Source organism: Silurus aristotelis (genome assembly GCF_946808225.1).
Source record: "Silurus aristotelis genome assembly, chromosome: 13".
NCBI classification, from domain to species: Eukaryota; Metazoa; Chordata; class Actinopteri; order Siluriformes; family Siluridae; genus Silurus; species Silurus aristotelis.
Window position 1 is genome coordinate 10,177,165 of NC_139586.1, and position 16,295 is coordinate 10,193,459.

The window sequence follows — 16,295 nt, forward strand, 5'->3', positions numbered from 1 at the left end:
AAAAAAACAAACAAACAGTAAAAGAGAGTATAAGATGCTGTTTGTGAGAAACTGGACAGTAGTACAGTTGTTAGTGTTTTGTTCTGTATTTCAGCACATTGGATTACACATTGTATTAAGTGCTGAATCAAGTCCAGGCTTTTAATCACAAGATTCCAAAACACCAAAGAGAGCAATGAAGTAGTGCGAAGCACAAAAGTCCCCGATCGCCAATGGTGCAGAACGACCCCGGCTACAGCTATCCAGCAGCGAGAGCACCACGCTTCCTGCATGGAGGAAAGCACCGTAGTTTAACGAATTAATCAGTCACGTATTGACAGAAAAACAGCTTTCCGAACAAGCGGTACGTCGCAGTCTATCTGAATACACGCTTGACCGTTCTTTGACGCACTCCGACATCACTGTCTCCGCTAAACGTTCAGCAGTCAATCAATCATGGTCTATTCTTCTAGAAACTGACCAGCTGCTAATGTTACATGCAAGAAAGACAAATCGTTTCGCACACAAACTCAACACATGTATATACAAGAATATACTTGAAAATCAAGATGTTCGCTTCAAAACTAAGTTTACTTGTTAAAGGTGCTTTATATTTGTCACATATACTTTACAGTACAGTAGTCAGAGCGCAGGGTCAGCCATAATACAGCACCCCTGGAGCACAGAGAGGTTAAGGGCCTTGCTTTAGAGCCCAAGAGTGGCAGCTTGGTCATTCGGGTGATTGAACCTCTGACCTTCTGATAACCACTGAGCTATCACTTCCTTGCTTCCATATGTCATAGAAAACAATGACATTTAGCGTTGGCACAACATTTGGGAAGCACTGATTAGCAGATCAGGGAACCAGCCTAATTCAGTGCCTAACTTCAGACGCTAGTGCTCGATGCTGTGGCACAGTCCTAGGGCATAAAACATTAATATGCTTAAGGCTTGCAGTGATAACATGTTTCTAGCAAGGGGTACTCATGCAGACTGTGGGGGGTCAGGAGATGCCTGCTGCACAATGCACCAGTAATTATTCACAAAAACCCTAAAGCAGACTTATGCACGTCCAGCTTTCCTACGTGCTAATAATATGCAAATGTATGCGGAAATCCTGGCTCTAAACAAAACTGCACAAATAACTCAATATCGCGAAGGCAAAATAACTTCTCTATTTATCCGAACAGCTCCGCGACGCAGATGCATCTCCCGCAGTCTGCTTGTGATTCGGCAATTTGCTGTGTGGCACCAAACTCCTGCTCTTCGTCTATCTTTCTTACTCATACCCCCAGGCTACTGCCGCTAGCTGTTGTTGACACTGGAGTCTGACTACCAACAGCTCGTTACTCCTAGTACCAGAGTCTCCGGTTTCTTGCAGCTCTCCACTTCATAAGCTTTTTTTATTGTGTGTGTCGCATCAGTTCCACTTGATTCTTTAAAAACTGGAAAATGAGCTCCATTCTTATCGCTCTAAAAACTCTGTGAGTGCCACTGGTGCAGGACAACGTACATGACTGATATTACCATACAACTGTATGTACGATCTAATTTACTTATTGAAAAAAAGCCAATTAATTTCACTCCAACAGTAAATATGTCATATGTGACACAAGTGTTCATATGGTATAAATCTGCATGATGCCTATGCCTAGCATTAATTAGTCAATTATGCACTGGAATCGAATTTTCATACACTGACATTTGCATTAGTATCTTCCAAGGCTCTGTCCGGCACTTTTCACACAAAAGCATTTCAAAGGATTATTAACAGTTGAAAAAAAATGTAAAAAAAAATAATAGTTCATCGGGCGCTGTGCCTGAAAACAGCTTGTCAGAGAGGTCAAAAGAGGATAGCAATAATCGTGCAAGAAAGCAGCTGGGCCGCAACTAGGCTAATCACATCCGAATTGAACACTGCTGTGGTAAATGCCATCTCAGGAGCACTTATGGGACGCTGTCTCAAATGCGCCACAACGTGAGAAATATCTGTGAAAGTCACCTGGCTCCGGAAAAAAAAAATCAAGAGTTCTGTTGGATCACTTGGCTGATGGAAGGCTTCGGCTTTGACATCAGTGGTACAGGAAGTGTAATGAGGTATACTGATTGTACCGGTGTGTTGAGGAATCATGGCAAGTTTCCCGTTCTTGGATCATAGTCCCAGGACTCTGTATTTTCTGCACCAGTGTTGGAATTGATCAGGAGAACAGGTTTAGGAAACCAGTTCTGAATGTCATTCACACTTCTGGTGAAATACCGTGTGCGCGAATGGTAAAATTAGACTTGAGGTGTGAAACTGAACCTTGTGACTGTTTGACTGCTGCTACACTACTTAAAAAGCTTTTAAAAAGGTACAAAATGTTAGCAGGTTTGAAAGCTTTTTTTGTTCTACCATTGTTACATGCTAAAATGGCAATCGTTATGCAATTTGTTTTGTTCCTGTCGTTTTATATAATGGTTATGTTCCCTGTAGCGTACAAAAAAAAAAAAAAAAAAAAAAACGCGGCGCAGTATCTGGTCCAGGAATTGTGCAGCTCTCGCTCTGAAATGTATTTTTTCCAAAAGAGAAGCAGCGCCTATGGGGTAGGAAATGTTTTCCTGGCACGCGTCCATGGTTACAGTTTATCCACACATGCACATAACGCATCATATCTTAAGGCATGTATTGTCACTGAATGGTTGAAGGAGCATAACAGCTTGTTTTCTCATAGCTTCAGTGGTCTGTTTAACCTCCACATCACAACCCTATGAAGCATATTTGGGACGAAGTATAAAGGGCTGCTTACCGCAAGATTGCGCAGCTATGCAATTTGCATTAACTGCACAATGAGGTCATTTTAGGGTTTGTTTGAACGCATCATTCATCTTTTTATGTGGTTCTGAATGCCAAAGAAGGCACAACACACCTATTTTGGACGAATCATAAAGGAATTGCAATTCGTTTTATTCATAGTTGTTCCATTTGAAAGGGTCATAAGTCACTAGATAAAGTGACAAATGAAAAAAGAAATAAATAAAAGAGTCTGGGTTTAGCGTTTGCTTAGAAACCCTGCCAGGCCTGTTAAGCTCAGGGAGGTTCGGGGCCAGGTGACTCAACAGCAACCTTACATGTTCCATGCCACCATGTTCTGCTGTTCAGCTGCTAAACGCTGCAGTGTGTCGTTTCTCTTTTTTATCAAATCAAATCCTGCGCATAAAATAAGCAGACTTTACACAGGCCTGGCCTCTGTGTGCACGGGATTAGTGCTATCGGTCCTTTAACTCCACCTTTACTGATGTTCCTTTCATCATGCCACAGACGTGTACGATTCATTTGCCGTGTGTTTGGTACCAAGTACCAAATAGGAGTCCTCTTTTCCTCCAACCAAGCCCTCCTCCATTAATATTTTCCCCCATTCTGCAGAATGTCTTAAATAGCCATAATAAGAATCAATATTTTATTCATTCATATTTAATTCGATGAAGTGAATAGAGTTTTTTTCATCCTACCCTGTTGAAGAGACGATCGTCCTGTATGTGTGAAGGTAAATGGTTTGAAATCGGGAATATCTTGAATTTGGAATCACTTCAGTAGATATAATGAACCTTTATGCCTTGTTACATTGCTTCGTTCACATTTTTCTTTGAAAGGGATTGTGCTGGAATAAAAAGCCCAACCACCAAGAACTGTGTCACTGTCCAGTTAGATGGTGCACTGTAATCATGCCTTAATTCTCTCCTGACATGCCGCTGTACAATGCAATCTATTTATGCATGTAGTGTACTTTGCAAAAAAGGCCACCTGAAACCAAAATAATCTGCTGAATTAGCCTTTTTGCTCAGTGCATCTACCTACTGGACCATAAACAGATTACAGATTTTATATATATATATATATATTGCATAGTATAGTATTTATTGTATAGTACATATTGCATAGTATTGCATTTCTTGCATAGAAATCAACATATTTTACAGCCATTTAGATAAAAAAACAATGCCCAGTCAAGCTGCAAATCAAATGCTGACACATAACGCCATGTACCATAGCAGGATACAAACTACACTGATTAGTAAGCACTAATTGTTCCAAGCCACAGTATAGCTGGCATGAGCTTGGAGGGCACTGGTAGATCAAAACTTCATCAAGTGATGGAGAGAATGAGAGGCTACATGGCAAGTGAAACATGCCGCTGAGCAGTGGCAGGGAAAGAGGGAGGAGCGGGAGGAGGGACATGTAAAGAAAAGAAAAAATGGTACCGTTGGCACAGGTATACCTTCATATATGCCCTGCATGTCCTTTCTCGCTTTTGAAGCTTTTTTGAAATAAAGAAAGAAAGGCATTAGAGAACACTGGCCCTCAGACACAAAGATCTGTTCCACATGGACTTCAGCAACACTAATGAGCTTTTTCGATTACTCATTCTCTTATGTGCATTAAGGCCAAATTTGAAAGGTGGTGTCTGGCCAAAAAAAAAAAAAACGGATCGATATACTGCAGACTGTTGCGCTAGTTGTATGCCAAATTTCTAATGCTTAATGAGGATTTAACCCTCTGAAGTCACAGTTATCGCTGGTAGTACCAGAAATAATATTATATTAATTATCCCTCAGTAACTGCTTATAGAAACAAGTTTAGTAGCAACAAGAAAAAAAAATCATGCAGTGAATATGAATTGGTTCTGGGTTAAAGCCCTCACTAATGTAATCTGTACCACTTCTGATTGGTCTTGACATCAAGAGAGTTGAGCATGCATTTTTGAAAGAATTTCTTTGATCAATTTTATGAGTCTGGAATTTAAATAATATACTATTTTTTGTGTGTGTGTGTGTGTGTGTGTGTGTGTGTGTGTGTGTGTGTGTGCACGAGTATATTCCCAGCAATAAGTGTAAGAACAGAGGGTTTAGTCATGCAGTTGCTGAATTAGTTGCATCCATGTGCTTAAGTCTCAAAAAGAACGTTATTCAAAGTTACAGGACAAAAGATAATTCCTCTTATACCTTGTTGAAGCTGCGTCCAGTAGAGTCCTTTTCGCTAGGCTTCAGCTCCTGCAGCTGGGCGTCCAGGATGTCCACCAGCTGTTCCATGAGCCTCATGGTGGAGCTGATGTCGCCGGGGAAGATGGGCCCTTTGGTGTGCTTAGCTAGCTCGTTGGCCAGGTTGGCCGCGTTCTCCCCACTCCGGATCTGAAAGATTGTGCAAATTAGCTGCGCAGCAGGAGCTGAGAAATATCATTCTGGGTCTGCAGGCCTCTCGCCCCTAATTATGACATCTTCACGCTGTGAGGAAATATGCTTCGCTAACAGCACCCACGAGCCATCGCTTAGTAATTAAAAACTGATAACACATCCTGTGCGCATTAGACAGGTTTTTTTTTCCCCTTTCGAAAAAAAAAAAAAAAAGTTAATTTTGCTGCCGCGTGAGGTGTGGGCAGTCCATTGTGTCTAATGGCAACCCATTCGAACTTCAGCTTGCAGTGCACATTAGCCCTTTAAGAGCGCACATTGAGAAGATGTGTTATCAGATCGAGCAGCGGGGCGCCCTATTGGGTAGCTCCAGGCTACGTTTCCCAATCTCAGCCAATGATAGTCAGAAGCCTGTGCTCAAAATTCGGCACTGGGGACTGTTTTATATTCATGACGGTGAACTCAGCAAACTCTGGCCGCTATTAGGGATATTTGTATGTCTGGTGGCGTGCAGTCGGACTTATACAAACCTTCTGAGCCACCTGATTGACCCAGTGAGAGGTGCAGTTGCTCAGATCAGGGCCTTTTGGGTGCCAGGCCCCAGTGGAGAGGACACACAGGTAGGAGGCGGTACCTAAACATAAAACAATATTTGGGCTTATGTTAGGTTCCTCAGCTCTATGTATCACATTTTGTACATTGCTGTTTCATGTTTTTATGTGTCCACAACTTTATTACAAATCCTCCCTCTAAAAAGACTTCCAAACGTAACGTAAAAAGAGGCGGAGTCCACGGAAATCTTCTGTTTACTAGCTCTTGTAAATGAATTGCATATAGTGAAGCAAACACACTTACCTCTGGTTCCTTTGGGACACGGCCGTTCCACAAGCATGCCCCTCTGTGTCTGAGGCCACAGGATGTCTCTTCGCTCTACGCTGTCACAGAAGCGCTTGGGCAAAGGGAACGACTCCAGGGATGGAGGTGTGGTAGTTCGGGACGGAGCCACTGGGGGTTTAGGTGGTTTGTTGCCGACCCTGGTCCCTGTAGTGTTTATTGTCGTCGTTAGGCCTTTATGCTGCGCTGTGGTTGTTGTCATTGCGGTGGTTGTTATTCGGGGTAGCGCAGGCACTGAGGTGGCATCTGAGATAGGTGGGGCTAAAAGAAAAACAAAAAAAGGATATATTTAGTTCATGATGACCTGTTTTTTTAATACCTTTTAGGTATTACATGTTCCACTCTCAGAAACTCTTTGAATCTGATTCGGGTTCTATAAAGAGAGCAATATGCAGACATTTCTTTTTTTGATGACCTACATTTTATTTCAGGCACATGGCAAAAGCATTAATGATGGAACAATGATGCACGTTTTTTCCAAGCATTTTCAATTAGCTTTCAGCGAAGAAACGTTTTATATTGCACATCCTTTCAGAAAACAGTCTGTAACTGAAAACAAAACAAAAAAAAAAAACGAAACACGCATTCACTGCAACTCTTGTTGAAAGCTGCGGTGGGAAATAAAGCGTTCTGTCAAGAAATCAGTTCAAGATTTCTGGTAGTTAAATTTGCATCCTATCAGGCGTCAATAACGTCGTCCCTGCTTTGATAAATGTCAGAGTCGTCTTTGCCGCTGCCAGTTCATGCTCACGAATCACCGCCCACATTTCCACGCTATATAAAGCATGCTTCCTTTAAAAAGAAAGAAACATCCAAACAACTAAACTAAGCTGGCTGAAAGACGAAAATAGTGTGCAGTGAAAACACAGAGCTGTTCAATCACAACAATTCGAAACGTAAATAAACACTGACCAACATCTCGTACCTCCAGCTAGATGGAAACAGCTTAGTCTGACAGCCTGCTGTTAATAGCCCCAGAGAGTGTGTGAGAGATTCCGGTCCAGTGTGTGTGTGTGTGTGTATGTGTGTGTGTGTGCGCGTGAAAGAGCTTTCTCGTTGAGATTGGTCATGACCTACTGTGAATTAGTCTCAACTGACCGGGTGGAGAGCTCTGGTTCGATTCAGACTACAGAAAGCTGCTCCAGACACTCCACCCTAAAAAGCTTGATGTTTCCCCTGATCAGGTTTTTCTTTTTTTTTTGTTGACGCTCTGCCTGCCATGCTCAAATGTTCATCACTCCTAATCCGTTTTTCCCTCTCCTGATACTCAACATGCGTCCATTCTCTGCGTGTCGCGCTGAGGGAAAAAGACAGTGCTTGATATTCTACTGTCCATTAAATATTTCTGTCTGGTCCACAGCATACATTAAGCCCAACGTTGCTGACCAGGAAGAGAAGCGCACAGATGCAACAAGCATGGCGAAATACCTCAAGTGCCTATTCTGCTTAGCATTACCAACATGATGGCATGTCTTTGTCACTATGTGTGCCACAGCTATTTCAAAATCTGCAGCAGAGCATTAACATTAGCTCTGTTCCAAGAATATGGTCGGCCAATATGCACTAAATTCTTATGGTTGTCTCGAGAAACAAAAGACGCTGGATCTTTGTGATGTGTGAGGCACGCTATGCAGCCGAAACCGTCCTTGAGGTTTGGGTGCTGTTTCGTTCTGGAGGGAGTGCCATGCCTGGGGTTTCAATTTGAATTCTGGCTCGGGCTGTGCTGCTTGACAAATAGTAACTAGAAGCACCTAACGTATAAGCAAATTACTGAACATGCACGTGGCTTTCATTTTATTTGTATATACACGGGCTTTATATTAACCACTGTTGCTATGTCAACCGTTCTGCTGTTGTACTTCGTTGTAAATCAATGTTTAAATTCCCATTTGCTACAAAAAGGTTAGGTTTAATGTTGAAAGGCATATACAGTACTGAACTGTAAACATAGACTATAAAGACAAAAGTTTGTGGAGACCTAATCTTTGCTTTTGGAACATCCCATTCTAACCTCCACTCTTCAGGGAAGACTAAATTTTGTGTGTCCTTGTGAAGATTTGTGCTCGTTCAGCCACAAAGGTGTTTATAAAGTCAGGTACTGATGTAGGTGAGGTGAGGATGCCTGAGGTGCAGTCAGTCATTCCAATTCATCCCAAAGGTGTTCAATAGGGTTGAGCTCGGTTCTTTAAAAGAAGGGCACGTCTTAGATCTTCCACTCCAACCCTTTGTAGACAGGGGCATTGTCATGCTGGAACAGGTCTGGGTCTCCTGACTGAAGTGAAGGGAAAATTTCATTTCACTTAAGACATCTTACACAATTGTGTGCTTTGTTCTAACAGTTTGGGAAGAACCGCATATGGCTGGAAATGTCAGGCGTCCCAATACTTTTGTCCATATTGCAGACATACCCTTCAGATTCGATAGCCCGTTGTTTTAACTCAAATTACGAATGAAACACATACTTTCCACTCGGGGTAAGTAAATTATTCTACCCCCTGTTTTTGAGTCGTCGGTTAATACTTACGTCCACATTAATGGTTGTAAGTGATACCCACACCCACTGTAAAAACTTGGCAACAATTTTTTTGGTGGGAAAAAGAATCTTAGCTCGAATTCAGCCTACTTGGAAAAACAGCGCAACCTCCTCTGATCCCCGCTGATGTTTATTTAACGCTGTGTAAATGTCCGTAAGACACTAACTCAACTTGATATCAGGCAATTAGGGAGCGACCTACCGCGCTAAACATACAAAACAGAAAGTATTAGAAACATGGAGAAAACATTACCCATCTCGTCTACGTACTGGAACCTTCGCTCTTATTCTTGTGTCCAATGAGTGTCTACTTCGTGTCCGAATCCTGTCTTTAATCACAGTTCTTTCATTCGCAAGGTTTAGTGGATAATATAAAATGCTAAAATGCTAACATTTTGGAAAGGAGAAAACGGAAAGCTGAACTGACGGCTGACAAAAAAGTAAAAAAAACAACAACATTATTTTCATCTCTCACACAAACATTAACTGCATTAACAGTTTCCGTGACTCATGCCATCACCTGTGTAGATTTAAAGTCCACGCTTGTTTAGAGCAACAAGACAATCCCACACTAATACCTGAACTCGCCTTGAGTTGAAGGAAAAAGAAAAATACAGTAGGGTCAATGTCACCTTGTCATGTCTCTGCCACTCTAGAAGAAAATAACTATATGATTATAAATCGAGCACATATAGCTGGTGGATTTCTTCGTAGTGGCACTGCCGGTTCGAGGCGGCTCTGTCGGCTAACAATCGAGGCCGTCGTGGAAGGGAAATAACAACCTTTCTACCTCACGTGTGTGCGTCACGGCTAATTTGGCATGCGGAGTGAGCGACGCGGAAATGACAGTGCTTTATATTCACCTCCATCCTGTTTAAAGTCTAGAGTTCTGTAATGCTGTTTGCAGACACAGAAAACTACCTTGGAATTGCGTAATAACTTCCAGCAATTTTCACTTGCGCTATCATTTGCAACAGCAAAGTAGTTTTCACGTATGCACCCTTTGTTTTCTGATGGCTTAGCCGGTGGTCAAAATCGTTCTGGAGATGGGGAATATCTGAGAGGCATGTTTTTGTCTTCCTAGATTAATTTATGCAAACGCCCCTTTCTCTCTCTCTCTCTCTCTCTCTCTCTCTCTCTCTCTCTCTTTCTCGTAATGGACAGTTTGTGAATCTGGAGCATGGTTACCCTTCCCTTGACAGCAGTCTGTTTAATTCATTTTTAACAAGGGATTTCAATCAGACTAAAATTGGTCCTAAGTGTTAATAAAATTAGTCTATTGGGAAACACTCCATTCTTCATACGGCCATGGCAACGCGAGGCTTTTTCACCTCGTACATACCTTGTCGGACCACCTACCTATTACGCCTGAATAGATTCGGGATTTCAGAAATAAAATAGCCCACTAGGCTATTGTTCATCCACACAAATTGCCCAAATCCAGGATTGTAAGATTGTGTGTGTGTATGCGGGTGTGGGTGGGAGGTCGTTCAATTGTTTTTATTTCCATCACATAACTCTACTCATCACAGTTGTAGGAGTTTCTCTGAAGGGTTGTTTCGGGTTGTGTCAGGCGCCTGTAGCGCAACACTCGCAATTCGGCGAAACGGTTTTTCGAAATGAAAACCATGCATATCTCGTTTCATTTAAAAAATGCACGCCGCGTGTCTCTGCTGCGTTAAGTGAAAACGAAGAAAAGCAAACTCGCTCAGTGGCTGCCCACGCACCTGAACAGAGCCGCGTCAGGATTTGAATCTTTAGTTTAAACCAAAAAAAAAAAAAAAAACAGGGGGTGGGGGTGTGAAGCTTACCAGAAGATGGTAAAAAAAAATAAAAAATGCAAGCAGGCGTTGCTTGAATCAAAGGAATGATCAAGGTGCATGGCGTTAAAGCACCAGAATTGCACTGTGTGCACCGAATTGAAAATGAATCTGGAGCCTTAAATTGCTTTTGAAATGTGCTTACATTGTTTAAATGCTTGGCTTCTTAAATGGTCAGAGAATTGCGCAGACACTACGATATCCTCCTGCTAGAGGGGTTTTTGTGCAATTCGAGCCTGAGACATTATTCAGGATGTCTGAGTGACTGTTTGATCAATCAATAGTCTGCGCTATTTTTAGCTCGGCTCGCATGCTACCTAGGTAAGGAGGGTAGACAAATTCGGTTAGGTACGGTACTGCTCTTAACTAGATTCCACTTGAGCCGAGGACAGGAGGTACATCGCGGCTCGCTCAGTGACGGAAACACGGATGGCCTAATTTGCCATGCCTTTCCAACACCATTAAGAAAAACGCTGATGATTAGATCGTGACCACATTTGCGGTATAAGATTGTTGGCACGCCACTTTCAGGACTGGATGTTGTGTGATATGGCAGCGATTGTTCACTCGACCACTATTCGCACTGCACCCAGGCATTCTCTGATATTAATTCGCCCTCTGCTACAACAAGGACCATTTTTCTTAAGCTCAACAGCCCGGCAAACCTGAAATTAATATGTCTGTCGAACAGCAAGCCCAAAGGGAGCCTTCAATTAGCTGTCAAGGAAGAGGACAGGAAAGAAATATTAAGGCAAGAAAGCAAAGGGTTCTAACAGGTATATTCATAAGCTGCAGGGATAACAGACGCTCGCTCGGTACCCCTTAAACCCCCTAAACTTCTTATAATAAGTTCGGGAATCACCGCTGGGTATAAGAGATTCATTGGAAATATAAAGACAATAATTTGTGACGTGTAAAGGGGGATGCTGTCATGTGCTGTCGGCGTAGAAAAGGGAGTGGGATGAGTCTTTTGCTAGAGCTCGTGCTGTCCGTTTGCACAGATGGAGTGTTGAAAAATGAAAAGTGACAGCCAGTGTACATTGTATATTATGCTTAATGGCCACACTCAGACGTGCAGAACTCGCCTGCTCGCATGAGTAATGCGTGGCCTGTTCGCTGCGCCTCTTCTTGTTGAGTAACTGCAGCGATCGGCCGATTGGCTGAGGGAGATTCAGCGAGATCAATGCCTGGACTAATTTGCGAAGAAGATGTACGAATCTACGGGAGTGGCACGGGGGTCCTTCAGCGCGCCGCCGAGTAGATTATTAAGCTCCGAGCCGAAGCCGAGGATGCCTGCTCTGATTAGTGCCTCTTCTGCACCAGGACTAGGAGTGTTAAACAATGATCTTCATCACGACTGAAACATTGCTCCCAGGTGGTAATCAGCCACTAATGGAGAGTGCAACAGGAAAGAGAAACTAAAAAAAAAACACACACAAAAAAAACACAGCTCAAACAATTACAGGCGTTTGGGAAAAAAAAAGGAGGGGGTGGATAGGGGTGTCAAAAATTAAAGTTCATCCTCTGAAAAACTACTTAAAAATCACAGCAGGATTTGTATAATCCTTCAGCAATAATTAAAGGAGCTTAGTTCGTAGCTGTTTAATAGTGCTCCTAGAACTATAATAAACAAGCAATTTCGAAGACACTACGCAAAAAAAAAAAAAAATCGTGATACACAAAATTACTGTGCAACAAATCTAATTAGTTTCGTTTTGTGCTTTTTGTGTAAAATTTTTTTACAGCGTTCAAATTTGCTCCGCCCTTACTGTAACAGAGTTACTCAGATCCTCAGAGCTCTGTCCCGCTTTTCATGAACACACTTTAATCTTCGGAAGAAATTTTTTGTTATGCCGTAAATGTCACTAATCAGATCTTAGAAAGTGTCATAGTCGTTGTCGCCTCTTTGTAGCGTGTAAAATATAAAGTTGACTAAGCCGCGTGTGTGTGTGTGTGTGTGTGTGTGTCTCACATGCCAAGGGCACTGTGATTCCTCTAAATAGGCTTTACACGTGGCACACCCTCACTCACTCATTCATTCACTCACTCAATTCCTTCCTCGATCACTCAGGCTGTTAAGTGTCAGTAGATTCTCCCAAATCCTCAGGCTGTATTTCACTCGTCCTACATTTGTAAAGCAAAAACAATCCAGGCCATGCGAGAGATAACCCGCTCTTTATCAATATGCTGAATGTGCAATTACAAGGCTTTGAGTTCCATGTTATGCAAGTGTAAGCAATCACAGATGCCTGGACGTCCGTTTCCGGAGAGTCTATAGGGAGCAAAAAGGCCTTCAGAGTGCAAAGGATGGCAAAATGTCAATCAGGGCGACACTAACTAATCGCACACGTACGCTGAAGAGGGCGGATAGCTCTTCCCGCCAAATGAATTACTCTACCCTGTGACACAGCATGGGCAGCAGTTTGAAAAGATGCAGTTGGCTGCCTACATATGTCTCAGAGGAAGCACATGATAGTTGTGTACTTCAAGAGAGAGTTGGTTGATGGGTAAAAGACTTACCTCTTTTTAAAGAAAAAAAAAAGGTAACTCTTCCAAAGTCGAACAGAAAGTGTGTATGTGTGTTGTACATGTACTTAGTCATGCAAGTGACCAAGCTTTTATTATAACTCAAGTCAAGTACGTCTCCTGTAGAAGTCAGTGACAGTTAAAAACATGCACAAAAGAGAAATGAATTCAATATCCATCATTGTTAATACATGTATTAAAACATTTTTGATTAGCCTAAGGTCCTTATCTGTAAGAAACAATAAATAAATATTTGAGAGCGCCGAGTCGGACGCCAACCAAATGTAGTTTAACACAGACAATGACGCTGCTGGACTCATATCATAATAATATTAAGTTGAAACATCGATTCGAGGCGTGTACTCCAGAAACCCAGCCGTCCATGAAATTGCAGCTCGACTCCAGCACATCAATTAGCAAAGGGTAATATATCAAACTAAAAGTTTGATCATACATTCCGAGGCCATTTAAGCTCTGGGAGAACAGTTAATGATTTAACTACCCCATAAATCACATGACACGATGTAGCCACCGATCTAACAATAAACAGTTTTTTTGGGGTTTTTTTTTCCCCACGTCTTATCCAGACATTTACCCAGAGTGAAGCGATGTTTTTTTTTTTTTTTTTTATGATCGATTCCTCTTTCTTATGCTTGAGGTGCAACCACCAATAGTGTGCAGCAGTATATCAGGTGAAAACACTTGAACAGAAACTATGGCTATCGTCTCAATTAGGTGATTATCGAGGTTTATGGGCTCATTGCAGCGGCTGCGATAAATAAGCGCTCATTAGAAAGCCTATAAAACTCTCGACAGGCTTGAGTCAAATAGTTTGAAAATTGCTTGTGCACAAATGTACCATATAATAGACAATTTCTTACTTCAACAGCACTGATAGTAAAATGAATGCCATATTTCACTTCTATTTTCGATCCTGGCTCAAAAAAAGAAAAAAAAAGAAAAAAGAAAAAGCATTACTGTCTATGCACATATACACAATCCTAGTTTTATCAGACAGTGATGATAGAACTGTATTGTGTGCTGATTTAAATCACTGCCATGTGCATCGCAGACAGAAATCTTCTCTGCTGTATTTGTCTCCTGGCATGTTGGAGTGAGAGAGGAAGAGCTGTTTACTGCTGGTCACGCTGAGGTGAACGATCAGGGCTGAAGAGATTTAGCCACCCACATGCTTCAAAACCCAGTGTGAGCCAGCAGAACCAAGCAACAAAAATAAACCCTTGTCTGTTTCTTTCTAAGCATTTACTTTACTCAAGAATTACTTCCACCTTAATGATTTAGGGACAAAAAAAAAAAAAAAAAAGAACACTGGCATTTCAAAATAGTTGAGAATCCTAAAATGTTTCATTTGATAATGTTTCAGCAATGAGATCATCAAATCTTATGTAACATAAATCATTTCTATAAGTCTGGCTCTGTATTTTATTAATTTCAACAAGAAATGAATTAAAGTTTGTGGACACCTGACCATAAGATTCGTATGTGCTTTTTGAACAACCCATTCCGCATTTAGCCCCTATTTGCTGTTATAATAACCTCCACTCTTCTGGTAAGATGTTCCACTAGATTTTAAAATGTGCTTGTGGAGATTTGTGTTCATTTAGATACAAGAACATTAGTAAAGTCAGGCGCTGATGTAGGTGAGGTGAGGAGGCCTGGGGTGCAGTCAGCATTCCAATTAATCCCAAAAGTGTTCATTAGGGTTGAAGTCAGAGCACCGAAGCACTGATCTTGCACTCCAAACCATGATAACCATATTTTCATGGAGCTGGCTTTGTGCACAAGGGCGTTCTGGTTCATGTGAAAGGGAAATCTAATGCATCTAACTGCATCCAAAGGCATCCAAATTTTGTGCTTCCAACAGTTCAGGGAAGAACCACACACGGCAGGAAATGTCAAATTGTCCCAATACTTTTTGTCCATACAGCGTATTATCAAATGTACTTATCATTTCCAATTACAATTTTTCGATTTCTATGTTTTAAATTTTTTTAGATACTATTCCTTTCCATAAATTAGCAGCCAAAGTATGAACTGTGAAAAGACCCACTGATAGAACAAGATTATGTCAAGCTTAGTTAGTAGAATGTGTCTGGAAAAGAATGCAATAATCTTATAACATGTTTCCTCTAATTTTATAAAAGGAAATGCAAGATAATATTCACTATATGAGATATATTTTCACTTGTTAATATGCCATTTTTCTGCGCCTCAACTTCCTAAAAAATACCACTCTACCGAAAGCAGGTGTGTGAAGTGCAGCAGGTTTTAGGTTCTGGCTCGAGTAGGCTGTTATGCAAAGAGATGTGCGGTCAATGTGAAGCACACAAAGTGTGTACATAGCTACAATAACACTCTTTACTTTGCTAAAAAGCGTATTTATTCGAGCCGAACTGACTTGTCCACCGGGCAACGATGAACTAAAAACTTACAGGCCGGACACTGAATCTGCACCAGTGCTGATCTTCAAACAATCTCAGCGTATCAATTTATACTTAACGCAAAAGCATCAAATATGCCAAGAGTGCTTAAGTCTGCACATTTCTCCCTCCTTGAACGCATGATTCATTTTCTCTTTTTTGCTAATCGTTCATTCATTTAAAAAGATATAGACGCCAGACGATGTTTCTCTCTTTACAATTATTACTTCGAGTCTTTCTAATAATAGCAGAGTGGCACCACTTCAGTCGGTACTCAAATGCAAGAAAAAAAAAAAAAAAAAACAAGCCTATCTATAAATATCAAACTTTCTTCATTCCAACGCAATGCAGCAATTATATCTCGGCATGTCTCACGCTGGCAAAGACGCAACTTGAAACAATTTGCTCACGGGTGAAGAAGGGGTGGGGTGGGTGGGTGGGGGCAGCTACAGAGAGAAAGTAGTCATCCTTCCCTTCATTATTCAAATGCAACCTAACGTGCATACTGATCGCCGTCCATGGGGAACGAAACCCAGCTGCATATGCGATTTAGTTACAGTAAACTCCAGCTGCACGGCACACTGTTTTCCTAAGTAAAAAGACTCCCGTCTGTCAGCACTTAGGACACTAAAAATGCTTAAAAAAACAAACCTGTGGGTCTGAGTAATCTGGGTAAGTAATTTGTTGGACCTGCAGGTTTTGAATAAATCTATTGGAGCCCTGGAATAGAGGGTGAATCGGATTATGGTGATTAGGACCGTTACGTGTTCACCGTAAAAAAGTCTGTTGTACTACACACTGTAGTCTGATAAATTAAGAACACACCTCACTGGCAGGACGTGACCCTCTGAGACTGAGCGCTTTCTTTCTTATCACCTCAGCAAAGTGCAAACTGTTTGTTGATAGCTGATAGTCGACTGGGGCTTCGTGCCTTCG

General features: G+C 41.6%; 1 protein-coding gene across 24 annotated transcripts in view; it reads right to left on the minus strand.

Moving 5' to 3' along the window:
• adgrl2a (adhesion G protein-coupled receptor L2a) overlaps window positions 1-16,295 on the minus strand; it is a 119,090-nt gene that overhangs the window by 19,266 nt on the left and 83,529 nt on the right. For 17 of the 24 annotated variants that reach the window (XM_083558380.1, XM_083558365.1, XM_083558364.1 and 14 more), the window contains 4 exons: window positions 6,001-6,300; window positions 5,676-5,779; window positions 4,960-5,145; window positions 4,236-4,274 (listed from right to left, as the gene is read on the minus strand). In XM_083558380.1, the coding sequence (XP_083414506.1) occupies window positions 4,236-4,274; window positions 4,960-5,145; window positions 5,676-5,779; window positions 6,001-6,300 (629 nt within the window). The remainder of the gene's footprint in view (window positions 1-4,235; window positions 4,275-4,959; window positions 5,146-5,675; window positions 5,780-6,000; window positions 6,301-16,295) is intronic. The other 7 variants (XM_083558367.1, XM_083558366.1, XM_083558376.1 and 4 more) reach the window with 1 other exon arrangement.